Source organism: Nicotiana tabacum, chromosome 3, assembly GCF_000715075.1.
Source record: "Nicotiana tabacum cultivar K326 chromosome 3, ASM71507v2, whole genome shotgun sequence".
Taxonomy (NCBI): Eukaryota; Viridiplantae; Streptophyta; class Magnoliopsida; order Solanales; family Solanaceae; genus Nicotiana; species Nicotiana tabacum.
In genome coordinates this window covers 46,152,606-46,169,362 of record NC_134082.1, presented here as the reverse complement: position 1 = coordinate 46,169,362, position 16,757 = coordinate 46,152,606, and the positions used below count along the sequence as shown (strand labels likewise).

General features: G+C 36.0%; 1 protein-coding gene across 1 annotated transcript; it reads right to left on the bottom strand.

Moving 5' to 3' along the window:
* Window positions 1-1,728: 1,728 nt before the first annotated feature.
* LOC107778266 (vesicle-associated membrane protein 721) lies at window positions 1,729-13,581 on the bottom strand. Its single transcript, XM_016598490.2, has 5 exons — window positions 13,172-13,581; window positions 9,914-10,055; window positions 9,708-9,828; window positions 2,520-2,582; window positions 1,729-2,045 (listed from the first exon to the last, which is right to left on the bottom strand). Exons 1-5 carry the CDS (start codon window positions 13,362-13,364, stop codon window positions 1,896-1,898), a joined length of 669 nt encoding a protein of 222 aa, XP_016453976.1. The 5' UTR covers window positions 13,365-13,581; the 3' UTR covers window positions 1,729-1,895.
* Window positions 13,582-16,757: the final 3,176 nt, after the last annotated feature.

Genomic DNA, 16,757 nt, shown 5'->3' with positions numbered 1-16,757 from the left:
TAATGTACGGTATCAGTTTCAAGAATTGTCGTTACTATACTACCCTTTTATAGTGAAAAAAATTGAATGCTAAACATTCACAATTTATAATTGAAAAAAGGGGTTACAAATCTATTGAGGCCTTGGATATACATGTTATACAAACAGGAGGTCTGATGCAATCGGAGACGAACAACACCATCCAATTAGCGCTTTACTAGATGTAACTCTCCTCTCTTTTTGACAAATTATTTTTTCTAAAAGAAGGTGTTGCCTTTCCTTTGTGGTTGTACGTAAAAGTTCTTTTTATAATAAGGTATGTTTCAGTTTTTCCGACTTGGTTGGGTATTGTCTTTACTTATTTGTTTGGGATTATATTCACTAATTATGTTATTCCTTTAATATTTTTGACTTTAATTTGATTTTTCGTTCATATAAATGTTAAAAAAATTCATCGATTAAGATACACACTAGATTCCTCGATATAAACAACCTAGCCAATATGATCCGTAAGAGTAAGCATGCAACGTAAACTAAGCATTTGCAGTGAGAAAGATTGATACTTGAACTTCATTACAGATGTTACCTCTCTGAGGAGAGGCTAATTGTGAGTTTTAGTTAAGATGACAGTATATGTATCTGATAAATTCTACCTCTAGCATATTATTTTGAATTTCGTGTCAATAATAAAGGTTCATACTAATAAGAAAAATTAAAAATTACAAAAATGTAACTAACTACTAATTGAAAGCTCTATCTACTTTATGTGAATCTAAGATGTTTGTGGTGAAATAAAAGTTTGAGATATTTATCATATTAAATTTTTTCTAATTATATCCCAGTTATCTCACATTATATTGATGTTTCCGCTATTTTTTAATATTGAGAATATTACAAGATCCTAATTTTTATTATTTTTATATATTTTAAATTATTACATAAAGTTGATAAATATTTTTTATGACCGCGCGAAGCGCGGGTAAATTTACTAGTTATATATAAGGTTGCTTCATCCGTTCATTCATTTAGTGGGTGATATGTATTAAATAGCCATGGCAGGACATTAGTTTAGAAATGACAGCTACCTTGGTTCTTGGTAAAATTCGGAGAGGATGAGAGTCATTCTTTCTTTTTCTTTTTTCTTTTTTCTTTTTTCCTTTTTCCCCATTTTGGTGTCTGCTAAGCAAGTTGTTTTGCTCTCAGTAATTTTTTCGTCGAACCTTGTAAAAGAGAATTATGTTAGGCTTGGAAAAAAGTTCTCACTTGCCATCTCTAATCTTATAATGAATTATCTGTGATACATTTCTGGACAAATAATGTCTCAAATTCACACATTAGGAAGTCGAGTGAAATTCAAAATATATTGGGATCCTAAATCAAGTAACACTGAAACTCAAGGGGTCCAGTCTTTCATATAAATAGGTGGCAGATGAATAACTAGAATTATTTTTAACAAATAAAAGTTGGAAGCATGTACATCTAATATGGGTCAAATTGAAGTTTCTTTATCTTCATTCAAAGTTGTTGTGTTCTCTGACACATTCACGTAATATACAAGTAAAATTGCATCGCTTTTCTTACTTAAAAAATGGACGTTTCATACTTGGACAAAATACACGAACTAAAAATAAAAGCTTTGCTTAAACCTACTCGATTAAGCTCGAAAGTAGAGTTAAAGAATTTAATGTAAATCATTTAGCAAAAAGCGATGAAGACTGCTAAAAAGAAGAGACGACAAAAATGGGACCCTTTTGCACAAGCAATCTATATGCAAATGTTGATTCTTCCATCTAATATACATATAGAATATAACATTGTATCTTTTCAAAGCCATTTATATCATCAAATGCATCAATAATGACAATATACCATGAACTTTTCTCATACAAATGTAGCATTAGAACACAAAAACATGCTCACTTTCCACAATTGAACCCATGACAAACTGAGAGAACTATGATGAGGATCAAAGCAATCAGAATACCCAATACTATGAGTTTGACCTTCATGTTTTGCAGCCACATTTTTCTTCTGATTTGTGTCCCCGTATTCCGGAAATCCTGTGCCTGTTTCCGAAACAAACAAGTTCCTAAATTAGTAACTGTAGTGACTATACAGATAACCCAACCTTAGTTTTTAAGGGCAAAGACTTGATGAAGAAACAGTCATGCTCCACTCCTGTGCCACTGGCTAAGAAACTAGAAGTCAGATATTGGTACTAGTTGTATCCACTTGCAACCAAATCAGAGTAGTTCTAGCCAAGAAACAATCTCAACTATAAAACAACTAAAAGCATTTAACAAAGTTTCAAGTTGGTTCCATGACAAGGAAACTGTTTCATTTGACAATTCGAATCTAATTTAATTTCCTACTGCTGCCTGAAAACTTTGCAAAAGTACACTGGCATATCCAAAAATTGTAATGTTAAACCCAAGTTAGATCCCAAAGAAGAAAAAGAAAATGATAACATAGAAACAAATGCCAATACATCATTGCAAAGAACAAAAAGATAAAACATTAAAATAAAGAGATTGAGAAACCTGATGGTGAAGGTTCTCTGTCTTATCAACAAGCAGCTCTATCTTTTCTCCACGATCAAGAACCTATAATTTTTTTAAATATTACACAGAATCAGCTCTGTGAACATCCTTGAACAGAGAGAAAATTGTACCACATAGAACGAACATTGAGAATAGAGGGAATAGACTCATGTATAAACTTGAACAGAGAGAATGGAATACATAAAAAAGAAGATCAAGATTGAGAATAGAGAAAAAGAATAGTAGTTGAGATCGGTCATTCTTAACATGGTATTTATTGAATCGTGAATTATATTCTTCCACCTGAAGAGTTCCTCTTATCCATTTGACCTATCCTACGTAGAGTAATATCAATATGTGACGGCAAATATATATTCCAATTGAACAGTTTTATCAATAAATTCATTTTCCAGTAGAACAGTTTTATCAAAAATTGATTTTCCAATAGACATAAATAACTTAACTTCCCACTACTTTGATATCTTCCATTTGTTTTTCGGTAGGCAAGTACATTGGACATATCTCTAACTCAAATATAATAAACCTCTCAAACTCATGCTTTCGGACATCCTCATCATCAATGAATAATGTAGATGATTTCCAGGGAATAAAAACTATTCCTCCATCCCACTTAACTTGATCCAATCTTGCTATATAAAAAATGATAAAAAGGGCAGCCTGGTGCACTAAGCTCCCGCTATGCGCGAGGTCCGGGAAAGGGCCGGACCACAAGGGTCTATCGTATGCAGCATTACCCTGCATTTCTGCAAGAGATTATATAAAAAATGATAGTCGGTTATTAAATCGGGTTGGAAAGAGATATATGGAAGATAATGGAGATGTGAGAAGAAATAGTAGCCAGTTGAAAACATCAAGGAAAGATAGCAGAATAAAAGTTTAATTTTTGTAAATCTGCAACTTTAGAAATGATATAGATTGCATGTGGGTAAAATTTTCCTGGGAGGGACAAAAAAGGGAACAAAATAAATATTTATCTGAGGGGAGGGGGAAGGGATTATAAAAGATATCCAGTTTAAAATGTAAACTGGCCCCAAATGGTTGAACTCCTGAATGATCATTAGCAGTGTTATCAAAGGCGAAAAGCGCAAAAAAGCTCTAAGGTCCGTTGGGGCTTTAAGTGCAAAGCCCAAATAAAGCGTGCGCTTTAATGAAAAAAGGCGCAACGGAAGAAAAAGTAAAAATATGCATATAGTCCAAGACCAATCATTATAAGCATGAATAACAAATATATGGACAAAGAAATTGAAAACAATTTACAATAAAGTGAAATATCAATTGTTTAAGGTCTCGCCTTTTCAGGATTACACTCGTTGGCAAGGAAAAGTATGCCTTAGAGCTTTGATGCAACACTAAAGCGCCCACAAAGCTAGGCGAAGCGCTCAACGTGTTTTGAGCCTCGCTTTAGGGCTTAAGCGCGCCTTTGACAACACTGATCATTAGGTTATAAATTGCAGCTAGACTACATCTTATGAACATTAACCATCAACCATCAACTTGTTGGACTGAACCGCTCCAAAGGCACTCTTACCACCGACTGATGCTATCCGATTTGATCCAAGTTCACCAAGTTTTTCACAAAAGGCCCCACATCATTAAAAGTATCCCAAATACATTCAATGTAACTTTTTTTTTTCCTTATCAACTTCCAATGTGAAATTTTATTCGTACACCTAACAAATCACCCTCGAACTAAGTACTACATGGTCCATCACCAACATTCATGGGCTTACCTAAACATTCATTGCATGCTACCCACAGTATCACAGTATATTTATGGCCACCAAGGCCAACATGCTTCTCCTTGTGTGTCTCCAGACTATAGATAATGGCAACTAGTCCATAGATGGACACAAGTAACTGGCTCGTATTACGCAATCACTTCGTTGGACTTGTTTCATTACTCTTCAAGGGCAATAGCATAGCAGAATGTCTACCTTTTGTCATCTCCATGTCCATCCAAATCTTCGGCTTTGATACTTGTCTACTAAGAAGAGAAAACACTAAAATAATGCTAAGAAAAGGGCACAGCAGAATAAACACTCAGTCAAAGTCTTCCTAATCTATTTGAACCAAGAGGAACAAGCAAAACTATAGGTCACGGGCTCGAGCCGTGGAAGCAGCCACTAATACTTGCTTTAGGGTAGTTTGCCTACACCACATCCCTTAGGGTGCAGCCCTTCCCCCGACCCTGTGTGAATGCAGGATGCTTTGTGCACCAGACTACACTTAAGAACAAGCAAAACTCAAACATCTTAACAGCAAGTATAATAAACAAAATGAATATGGAAAAGATACATCAACCAATCGCACGAGACACCAAAAAATATATGTGATAAAACTTATAACAGGGAAAAGTAAAAACCAACAGATCTCCTGTCCATGAAAAGTTCCACTATATCAATACAGAGTTACAAAATACTCCAAGATGGTCAACATCAGTGCCGAACAAAAAGAAATAATAGTAATAAGTAATAACTAAACAAGTGAAGAATGAGAAAACATCAACAAGTTGTGGCTCAAAAATTTGCAGCAACGGACCTCCAAACACAATCGACTGTTCAAAATTAGCATATACGCTCAAGTGAAGAATGGGAGAAAATCAACAACTGGATCTGAGATACTCCCAGTGAATATGTCAGCTTGATCCAACAATGAATGAATCGAGAAACGCAATTACAAGCAAGTTGATTGAATGGAAATTCTGCAGCAAGAGAAGAAACTAACTTTTTACACTCTTTACTTGATCCAGCGGTGAATGAATCGAGAAACGCAATTACAACCAAATTGATTGCATGAAAATTCTGCCACAAGAGAAGAAACTATTTTACTGCACTCTTACGTCTGATCTATTCAAATCTCTCTTAAGATGAGACCTAAAGTTATGCCTATGATTTAAAACACTAATGGGCCATAGAAAGACGGGCTTGATCCAAAACAATCGTTTAGTCACATAAGAAGAGTAAAGCCTAAAAACCCAACAATTTTTCCCTCTCGAATATGTGGATGAACCGCAGTTTGATGATCGAATCACATGCTTCAAGCTTCACTTTTGGCAAATGCATAGTCAACATGTCAAAACCATTGTCATCTGTGTGAATCTTCTAATATTCAAGCAATTTCGGATCCACCACATCTGTAATCCAATGGTATCTCACATTAATATGTTTTAGGCCTACAATGAAGTGTAAAGGTTTTGTCAGAGTTAATTGTACCTTGAATAAATTTACTTCGACTATCATAATAGAGCATACATCTTCCCCTTAGGCAAATCTTAGCTCCCAAAAAAATCTCTTCATCAATAGTAACTCTTTGCAAGCCTCAACAACGGAAATAAGCTCTATTTTTATAATATATATGGCAATACATTACTACAACCTTCCTCTAATACCAATTTTGTTCGGCCAAATCAACCCAAAGATACTCTTGACATAATGAATTTTGAATTTTTCCTTTCCATGTGAATAAAAAAATTGTTTTGGACAAAGACATCTTCTTTATGGCCTACTTATGTTTTAAATCACTTCTAAAAGACCCAATTTTAGGTTTGATCTTAAGAGAGATATTTGAAAAGAAGAGCAATCGTTCTTTTTAGGTAAAAGAGTGGAGAAAGATAGTTTTCTCTTCGCTGCAAATATCTGCACGACCAATTCGAAACTGATTTCCAGCTTCATTTTACCATTGAATCAAGCTGAAATTTTTACTAACAACTTGTACTTTGATTTGAATGGTGGAGATAGCGTTTTGATGTCTGTAGTTGCAGATTTTGAGTTGGCAAACAATAGCTCAATTTTAGGTATTTTCTCATTCCTAACTTGTTTTGCTATTGTTTCTCCTAGTTTGACATTGATGACTTCTATTCTTCCACCCTATCTAGTAAGAGCCTCTAAAGCTATGTTTGGCGTAATCAATATAATAGTTGGGCTCGGCTTTACTGAGGAAGGGTGGTATTGTATGACAATTTTGGAGGACTTTTATTACTCCTTTCTAATGTGGTAGAGTTTTTAATGGGTTAGAAATCTTGTTGGTTTTTATTCTTCGCTTGAAGAGATTTCCACATAAATTTTGTTCTCCTATTGATTGGTTATTTCGCCTTCTCCAAATTTATTTCGTAGTTAATTATACTTGTTGTTCGTATCAGTTTTGAATTTGATTCATCCTCTTGAATCTTGATTCAAATAGATCAGTAAAATTTTGAATGAGTTTATTCGCGGCGACCTTGTCTTGCATTGTTTTGGCGTTCTCTAACAGTTGTCTCCTGAATTCCAAAAAGAGTACTTGGGTTCTGCCAATAACTCAGAAGTGAAGCATTCCCGCCAAATTGTATCAAAACTGATGGTTCGACGAGACAAGAATAGAGATGGAAGATAGTAGCTCTCATGTTACTTCCTATTTAGAGCTAAGAAACAAGCCTACTAGAGTCACTGCAGGGAACTGGTCGATTTGCTGCTCTTGCTCATCTGCGAACCAGATTATATCTTCGTCGATAGTTTTGAAAAATACAAGGAGAAGCATGCAAAATTTGATGGCCATAATTATACTTGGTTGGTAATTCGACACGTGTACTTAGTTAAAAGGAGAGATTTTTGGTGTAAGAACGAAGTCCCGGGTTAGAAATAATTTCTCAGCTAAGCAATAAACACATCTCTTTAGTTTTGCTTGTTTCACTCCAAAAAGCAAGTTCTTCTTAGCCAAACATCCCTTCTCGCTCATGTAACTCAACCTTCTATGTCATAATTCTCATGATGCATCACTCTCCACGACATTCACCAAGCCACTACAAAAAGAACCATACATCATGTAGGGATTTGACGATTTGTTACTATTAGTAAACCTTTATTGAATTTTTACTAGCCATCACATAAAATATTACAACCATCAATGTCAAGCTTTCCCGTCGGGAGCAAGCTTGACATTTTTAAGAACAGCCTAGAACTATTATTAGTCTCAAAGCAAAATTTGCCATGCCAATTGCCTTAATTAAACCATCATTACCTATTATCAATACTTCAAATCACTTAGGTGCATAAAATGAGAAGAATTTCTTCCTCGTCGTGACATGATACGAAGAACCAGCATCTGCCACCCGATTGGTTTACATTAAACTACATTAATACTCCCTCCGCTTCAATTTATTTGTCTTAGTTTGACTTGGCACAAAGTTTAATACAAGGAGGAAGACTTCTGAAACTTGTGGTCTTAAATATGCCATAACATTTGCATGGCTATAAAACTTTTGAAACTTATGGTCTTAAACAAGCCATAGCATTTGTATGACTATAAAAATTTTCCATTAACGAAATATCGGAATGTATCAATCTTTTTGAATGGACTAATAACAAAATAGTTCCAACCTTTTTGGAACAGAGGGAACAATATTTTCATCATATGCAAAAATAAGATCATCTTGTTGTAACAACAGTAGATATACGATTTATTGCCGCCATCTTTCTGTTCTTGTTTCATCTCCTCTTTTAGCTTTAAAGAGAACTCCTTGATATGCTTTGCCTTTTCTTTTTTTGATTATATGTAAGATTCTTGTACTTGGACCTCCATATGCTTCTACTTTTATCATTTTGACTTTTGACTTTGCTTCTTCCTCAGTATTTAATAACCAAACGTCTGATTGTATAAGTAATGAAGATGAGGCCGGAGATTTCTCCGCAATTCCTTTTTAATGACGGTGGTGTTCGAGGCATTTACGCGTACTTCGACAATTCACACCTGGTACCTTCCACCAACCTAAGTACCAAATAACTCTGACTACCAAGCCTTAAGCAGATGGGAGAAAATCGCCCTGTGTTTTTTGTCTTTGCTAGTTTTAAACCCTCGTCCACATGGTTCGCAACCATTTGCTTAACCACTAGTTCATACCTTTGGATGCACTTTCTCCTCAGTTCCTTATCCAAAAGTATTGGCATACTACATGTCACCACACCACTGGGAGCTGAATTGGCCAAAGAAACAAGGAAGTTTTTTCAAGAATCTAACAGAGTATTAAGAAGACAAAGTCTCTTATCTCATCATCAAACTTAAACACATTCCATACAATTGATCAATAACACCCGAAAATCATTTAAATGATCCTTATATCTCCAAGGTCATCAATTATTTTGGCAAAAACAACTTGTTATTGCATGTCATTGAAGCATAAATTGTCTCAAAGCTTTTGATACAAAGTTCTGGTATGTCTCATTAACAATGTGATTAAAAAACACGTCTTTATTTAGTAGTAAGGAAAACAATTATCTTCTATTGATTACCTTATATATACACAGATTTTGTGGTGCTCGAATTCCCAATCCTCGTCAAACATGAGCATAGTTTTATGAGTTGCAAAAAGGGACAATTAAATCTTCTTCACAAACAAAAGATCATTCATCTTGTTCTTATACTTATGGTAATTAGTACCATACAGGCACACCATTTTGCTCATGTTAGTTTTCATCATTCAGAAATAAAAAATAAATGATGTAAGCAAAAGGCCTTATACTACTAAGAGTATCCTACACCTTATATGTAATTCTTTTGTCAACTTCCAACGAGACTTTATTCGGACACCCAACACAAATAATAGATGAATGACGTTAAGAGGCACCATAACTGTCACAAAACTTCCTCGCCTCTCTAAAAAAAATGGAGATTTATGAACTGGCCAAGAGAAACTATTTCCAAGTGCAATCCAACATAACTCATCATACCCCATATATTGAGTTGTTAGAGCTATTCAAACAGATGAAAGGGAAGATGTTGAACCTTATCTTTAATATCTTTTCCTCTATTACTATTTTTTTCTATTCCCCTCTCTGTTAATTTGGGGGGAAAAGCCCTTCCCTATAACCTATCTCCCCATTTTTTGCAGGTCAGGTAAATATAAAAATGAAAAACTGTACATAAAAGCTTCAGTAGAGCTAAAAGGTCCACCTCTTGTTCACTATACAGCTCAAAAGCAAGTATTCTCAGGCTGATCCAGTTAAAACCAAAAATTAAATTTCTTACTCCATCATAGAAGTATACACCTAAAAGGAACCTCAGCAAATACAATGTCCCATTGATTGCACGGATGATTTATTTGTATTATTAGGAATAACAAAACAAAAAGAGCTGGCAGTCAATGTCAGACTTCCATTTCAGTCAATATGTCAGCTAGGCATTAGAAGACACTCATACCTTCTCAATGTTTTCCATCATAACACCCTTAACTTCCGAAACCTGGGCTTTCACCTTGGCTAGTTTACTTATCTCCTCAGGATGGTCAGCACAATAGTGCATATGCTCCTTTAGTTTAGGTCTGCGCAAAAAAAAAAAAAGAAATATCATACCTAACTGAAACTGTCACTATATATCACTAAAGTAAATATTTTAAATTCAAATACCCGAATTCCTTGTTAAGGCTATTAGGAGTAGCAGTTGCAGCCTTCCCACCGCCATATTTTGACACAAAGTCATCCTTAACACGCTCCAGAAAGGCAATTGGAACTTGTCTTCCAACAGACTCTTCAGCAACCACACAGTATGCTGTAAGACGAAACATAAACTTACAGAGGTAAGCACACTAATCAGCTAGCTGCTGACATAGGGTATGCTTTAAAAGTGAAAAAGAAAAGCAGAATAATAAGCAACTCTAAAGAATAATACTCAGATTCTTCTTGCAATATATGTTCCAACTTTCAAACGGGAAATAGCAAGATGCAGTAGCTCTTAAAATTGAAATTACATAAACCACTTCGCAGAACATTAAAAGGTGAAAGTCATACTTCTCCTGCAACTTATTTATTAACAAAAAAAAAGGTGAGAAGTCATTTTGATGCATCTCGAAACCTTCTCTCAAATGCACACTTAGTTCTTTTACTTTGAAAGTCCTTTTTTCATTTGCTAAGAAGTAATTCAAACAAATCTTCATTTGTTTCACATCACCGCCTAAAAGAAGCTAATTAAGATTGTAAAGTTTGTCTGAAAAAGGGGAAATACAACCACCTTCTGAACTTCCCTCTGACATCATCTCATAGTGGTGGGAAATAGCATGTGGAAGATAGAAAAAGAAACAAAAGATATCACAAAGAACTAGATGTATTGGGAGGGTAATGGAAATTGAAGAAACTTGACAATCACAACTCATCTTTTACTCCATCCAATAACATAAAACAGGAAAATTTTGACGGAAACAGATTTAAATGGAAAAAGGAAATGCGATCCATTTTAATTTTGTTAGTAGTATTAAACCCAGATAAAAGAAAAAGATTGCGGAATATTGAAAACTAGGAAATAGTCTAACATGATGAATTATCTAAACATTGAAATTGTTGTGAGATGTCTGCATGCGCACACGCTACATCAGCAGCAAGATATAGCCTTAATGAGCAAGGGAGTTCATCATAACACTACATGAATGAGAGTGAGTTAAAAGAAAAAGGGTTCTCACACAATGAATGGGTGTAAATTACTTATCCGATGTAATGCTAGGCCGGAAAGGGTTCCCACAATCATTTGGCATGTGGGAGTAAGCGGTAAGGAAGTTTGACTAAGAGAGTCAAATTCAAAAAGATAATTTGAACATGAACTCATTAATCCAAAAATCAATAGAATTACTCACTCCGTTTCAACTTGTGTGAACCGTGGTGGTGGGATAAGAGGGGGTGAAGAGCTACTAGAGAAAAAAGAGAACGATATAGAAAGCTGCCAAAAGCCTTTAAACAGCATAAGAAAATAAAGAGCTAAGCAGGCCATAAACAAAGGCCAAGAGAAGCCTTGAATGGCATGTATCAAAGGCATGTAGACAGAGGAGAAAGAAAGGTACATCTAGCATGCTTGAGAGAGAAGAGAGGTAATACCTAAACAAAGTTAAGCATAATAAAAATGGTTCCCAGAAAGTTTTGAAAGAAGAGAGTAGATCAAACTTAGATGGATACATTACAATTAATTGCTCATCAAAATAACGAAGATAACTTTAGAGATCTACAAACATTCATAACATGCTACTATCATAGAATTAAGTTTAACAAAGTAAAGGATGTCACGAAAAACATAAGAATTAGAAAAGCTTGTGGTAATGTTGGATTCCTACAGAGGTTTGGAATTGCCTTGGTTAGGTTGGTATGGGTAAGCAAGCTACTAAATGTTATACTAAGGAGTGGAGATGCCAAATGACTGAGAAAGAGTACATTGCTTCAACTTATAAGAGCAATGCAGATATTAGTGTTATGCGAAATTGAGAACTATTGCGGTATTAAATTTATGAGCCATGTGATAAGAGAAAGAGTGATAGAACATAAACTTAGCGACATTAAATTATGGAAGAGAATAGAGGCTATACTTTTGCTAAAAGGCTGCAAATATTTATCGTGAGAAAAAAAAGGATCTCCACTTGATATTCATTTACCTAAAGAAAGAATATCATAAAGAACCAAAAAGTGTACTTCAAATAAGTGTTTAAGATGAATTCATATCAAATATTTAAATGTCATAAGTATTTGTACAAAACGGCAGTCACAAGTATGAGAATAATGGGAAGAGATACGCAGGAGTTTCCAGTGATTGCGGGTTTAGAATCTGCTCATACTTGTGTAGCATAGTTATGAATAAACTAATTAATAGCATACACGATAGAGATTTGATTATGAATATTTTCAGCCCACAGAAAAATACCCATAGAGAGAAAAGAAAAGAAGCAAGAATGTTATTCCTGTAATCTACCATTTCATCTAACAATCTCAACTCATCACAAAACTTTACAATGACATCGAAAGGAAAATAACGAGTTCATATTATTAAAAATAGAAATACAAAACTTTTAGACAAGAGGATCATGTGGACTACAAACAATTTACAGACAAAAGCCCACCTCCCAAGCCACTTCTTCTTTAATATTCTAAATAAATATCACCTAAACACGTATGACGGTGGTGTCAAGAAATCAAGGAGATTCTATATCTATCACCACATAAACACATAGAGAAACTGGAAGTTAAACTTAAGTTAAACCCAACAATCAAAATGCATTTATCTCTTTACATCTCCAATCAGAAGATCATAAACACGAATCAACCGCCAAATCTAATAATTTTTTTTATGACGGTGGTGTCAAGAAATCAAGGAGATTCTATATCTATCACCACATAAACACATAGAGAAACTGGAAGTTAAACTTAAGTTAAACCCAACAATCAAAATGCGTTTATCTCTTTACATCTCCAATCAGAAGATCATAAACACGAATCAACCGCCAAATCTAATAATTTTTTTAATGACGGTGGTGTCAAGGCTAGCTTGCGCGCCCCTCGACTATTCTCAAAGGCGGATCTACGATTTTAAATTTATGTGTTCTGGACCACAATAGTTTTTGCTTACTAGGTACTGGATAGATTATTAAACATATTAAGTAAATTTCAAAACACAAATACAGAGTTTGAACTAATGCTGCTAGTTTTGTTGAACCTGTAAGTTTAACTATAGATCTGGCCCTGACTATTCGACTGTTTACCTGCTACCTCAGCAAACCAGATATTTCAATTAAAAACAAAACCTACAACTAGCAAGTACTTTCTTCGATCCATTTAATTTAAACTAAATTCACAGCAAAAATCAATGGAAACAACTGATATTCTACAATAAAAAAAAATGTTTAAGAGACTCACTGAAGCCATTATCGACGAGGTAATTGAAGGTATGGCCATCACAGTTATAAGTGAACTTGTTATTGGAAGCAGGAAGTTTCTGTAAGCACTGAAAGGCTATGGAGTTAAAGTTGCCGCTGAAATCAGTATATTCAGACAATAATACGTTGCCACGTGCCACAAATGCGTAGATCAGCGCCTTCTGCTGCCCCATCTGGATGCTTTTCCGATTAGATTTTCAGCGTCGGTGATCTGAATTTGCTAGGGTTTTTTATAGTGGATTTGCTTTTTTGCTTCGAAACTACATAAAGATGAACTCAAAAGGAACAGTGTAGATTATAATCTTCTTGTATGGACTATGCAGAGAGAGAGTACAGTACACTTTAGGGAGAGAAGGTTTGAATCTATTATGACAAAGGATGACTCTTTTTTCGTCATTCTTTTGTTTTTCTCCCTCGCTTAATAATAATAATAATAATAATAATAATAATAATAATAATAATAATAATAATAATAATCAAAACGTCAAGTTGATAAAAGAGTATCACATCAAAGTTTAAACTTGAATACTTTATGAATTTGAATTCTTAAAACTTGGATAATAAATATGGAATGGTATAACACATTACTTTTAATTGGCTTAAGATGGGGATATTCCAGGATTAAAACTTAGATAATCAATTTTACTTTCTATATTTGATAAGTTATACCAAAACTTTGATATAAAAGTTTACTGGTTTAAGTTAATACTTTCAACCAAAAACGGAATAAATACAATCAACATAAAACTTTTGTCATTCTCCTACATTTTGTATGATTTGTGATGTTTTATATAATATCATACTGCGTTAATAATAGTATTTTATACAATTTTTACTAACATTTATGAAATCAATTTAACTCTGTTTACCTCGAAAATACGAGTAACAATTAAATTTGATTAGTGGTTTTAAAGATATGTGATTTAGTTCAATACCAATTAGTAAACAAGAAATATGAAGTAGAAATGAAAGAAATAAATGAATCAAACCAGTGTTACTCAGCAGTAGTAATCTCGAGCTTAGTGACCTCGAGGTGAGTTTAGAACAACAAGAATAATTGGGCAAGAAAAGTAAAGTAAGAACAGTAGAGCTAAGGACAATTCTAACGAACAGTAGGCGAAAAAGTAGAGAATATATTCTTTGCTCAGTGATTAGATGATGTTACAAATGATTGACGTCCCCTTTATATAATAGGGACACCCTAAATAAGGTATATTTCTATTTACAGTAAGGAATATTCTTGATACAGCTGTCTAACCACCTAGTACGGAATCGTACAATAGGATTTGCGCCACGACCTTAGGGACGTGGCAGGAATCTAGCTCACTTTGTTACAAATCTATAACGATACAATTTCGGGGTCGAGCATACTCAGGTTTGGTTTTCCTTGTACTCCTATCTCCGGACATTGCATTCTGTCTTCGAGCTCAAGTCTGGTCCATCGAGCTCGAACTCGACCTCGCCCGGACTCGGGCTTAGGACGGACCCTCGAGCCTATAAGTTGGAGGCATATGATTTTGACCGTATACAGATAGTCCCCGCGTTTCTTAGAATAAGATGATAAGAAACGACTTGAATCTCTATCTCCTCGATGTCTCGATCATGATTCCAATCTTGTGATGTCAGCGTCTGAAGTGATTGAAAGGTCGCGTCTGCATAGTTTCCAAGGTCATTAATTAGAGGCTGCTGATGGTCGGTCCTTTGGCTTCCTTAATACGCTTAAGTGACTTCTATAAATAGGCCAACTTCACAATTTTGCAAACTTTACTTCTCAATTCGTTCCCAAATCTTGTTAGCTCCTTCAACGTCCCTGAGATCACACTTCTCTCAATTTGTTCTTTACTCCATCATCAATATTTTCTTCTTCACTTGAACCACAATGACTTAAACATCCAAAACTGTTCCCCAACAAGAAAAAGCCTCTTCGTTATCATGACCATCCAGAAGTAAACCAGTGGTGCCACCTCGCATCGAGGAGTGCATTCCCCTGCCGTGTGAAATAACATTCGATTTCAAAATTAAAAAAATTGTATCGACTCTAGGCCGATGTGACCCCATGTCTCGATACATTTATTTGATAACCAAGGATGAGCTTGAGCAGGTAAAGAAGGATTGCAACTGGGATGACAAAGGTGTGGTGATTCCTTCCCTAGAAGAGGACATTACTACCCATAAAGCGAGGTACTTAAGCATGTACACCTACCCATTCACGCTGGGTTCTGCAGTTCTAGCCCTGGGTCCCAAAGACCCAATTATCCTTGATTTCTGTCAACGATACCAAGTGATGTTCGGCCAGGTCTACCCTTCATTCTGGCGAATTGTCAATTTGATTAAATGCTTCTCGAGCCAAGTCGAGGGGATGCCTTTTACCCTCAACCATTTGATCAGGTTGTATATCCCTCGCCTTTATCGAGGTGGATTGATAAAGTTGCAATGCCGATCCTCGAAATCTCGCTTCTCCAGCATCGATGAGGACAAAGATCGAGAGTGGATGAGCCGGTTTGTCCGAGTCAGGACCTCCGACCTGATTCCTGCTGAGAGGATGCCATTCCCCGAGGAATGGAACATGAAACGTAAGTACATGCTTTTTGATAATAACTTACTATCATGCTTCCTCTTCTCTTTCTCGACTTCATCTTTTTCTCGATCTAACTCCTTTTCGATGGTGTAGCCATTGCTTGGTTTCCTAGCGCGGTCCCAGACCTCGAAGGTTGGGTCCGAAAACAGGCCTCTGCTTCCTCATACTCGGAGCATTGCTGGCGTGATCTGGCCAAGGGTCGATGGGAGGCTAAAAACCATGGTGAGTCCCTTTGTTTGTGTATTTATGTTTCTCAGTGGAATACTTACTTTGTTTTATATGCAGGCCTCGGAGATGCCGTTGCTATGCAGCCACCCCCACCTGGCGAAGAAGAGACGCCAAAGCCTTCCAAGGAAAAGAAAAGAAAGGGAAGGTCGCCTGCAAATTCCTCAATGCCAAAGAAAAGCAAAGCTCGAAAGCCCAAGGTTGACACCGTGGATGTATCTCCAGAAACGGCCCAACGCCTTCGGGATTAGGAGGAAGAGGAAGAGGATGATGATTACCTGCTGGTATCTCAGGAAAGTGGACGCTCAGACGCTCCGAAGGCCACTAAACCAACGGCGATGGAGGCGGCTCAATCTCGAACCGAAGAAATTTCAGAGGGGAGCTCGAGCAAAGTCCCTGAGCCATCAGGCAGAAAAAGTGCACCTTGTCCCGGGGGACACTTGGTGGATGAGCTCGAAGAGCCTAACTCCGAGGCTCTTCAAAGACAGGATAACACCCCAAGTGAATCACTTGGGGTAATCAACACAAATGACTCACCGCAGGGCCTAGTGTTTTCTAAAGGGCAATTCCGAGATACCCAGGACATAGGGACTCCCGATGTGGCAAAGACTCATGAAGGGAGCGATATTTTTCAGGAGTTTCTTGCGGGAATTGAAGAAGGTCCCGATCCTGATGCCTCGTTTATTCTTGAGGAGGCCGAAAAGCTCCTCAAACAAGTAAGTTTTGTCTTTCATTATTCCGAGTTTAATCTTCATCTTTCTGA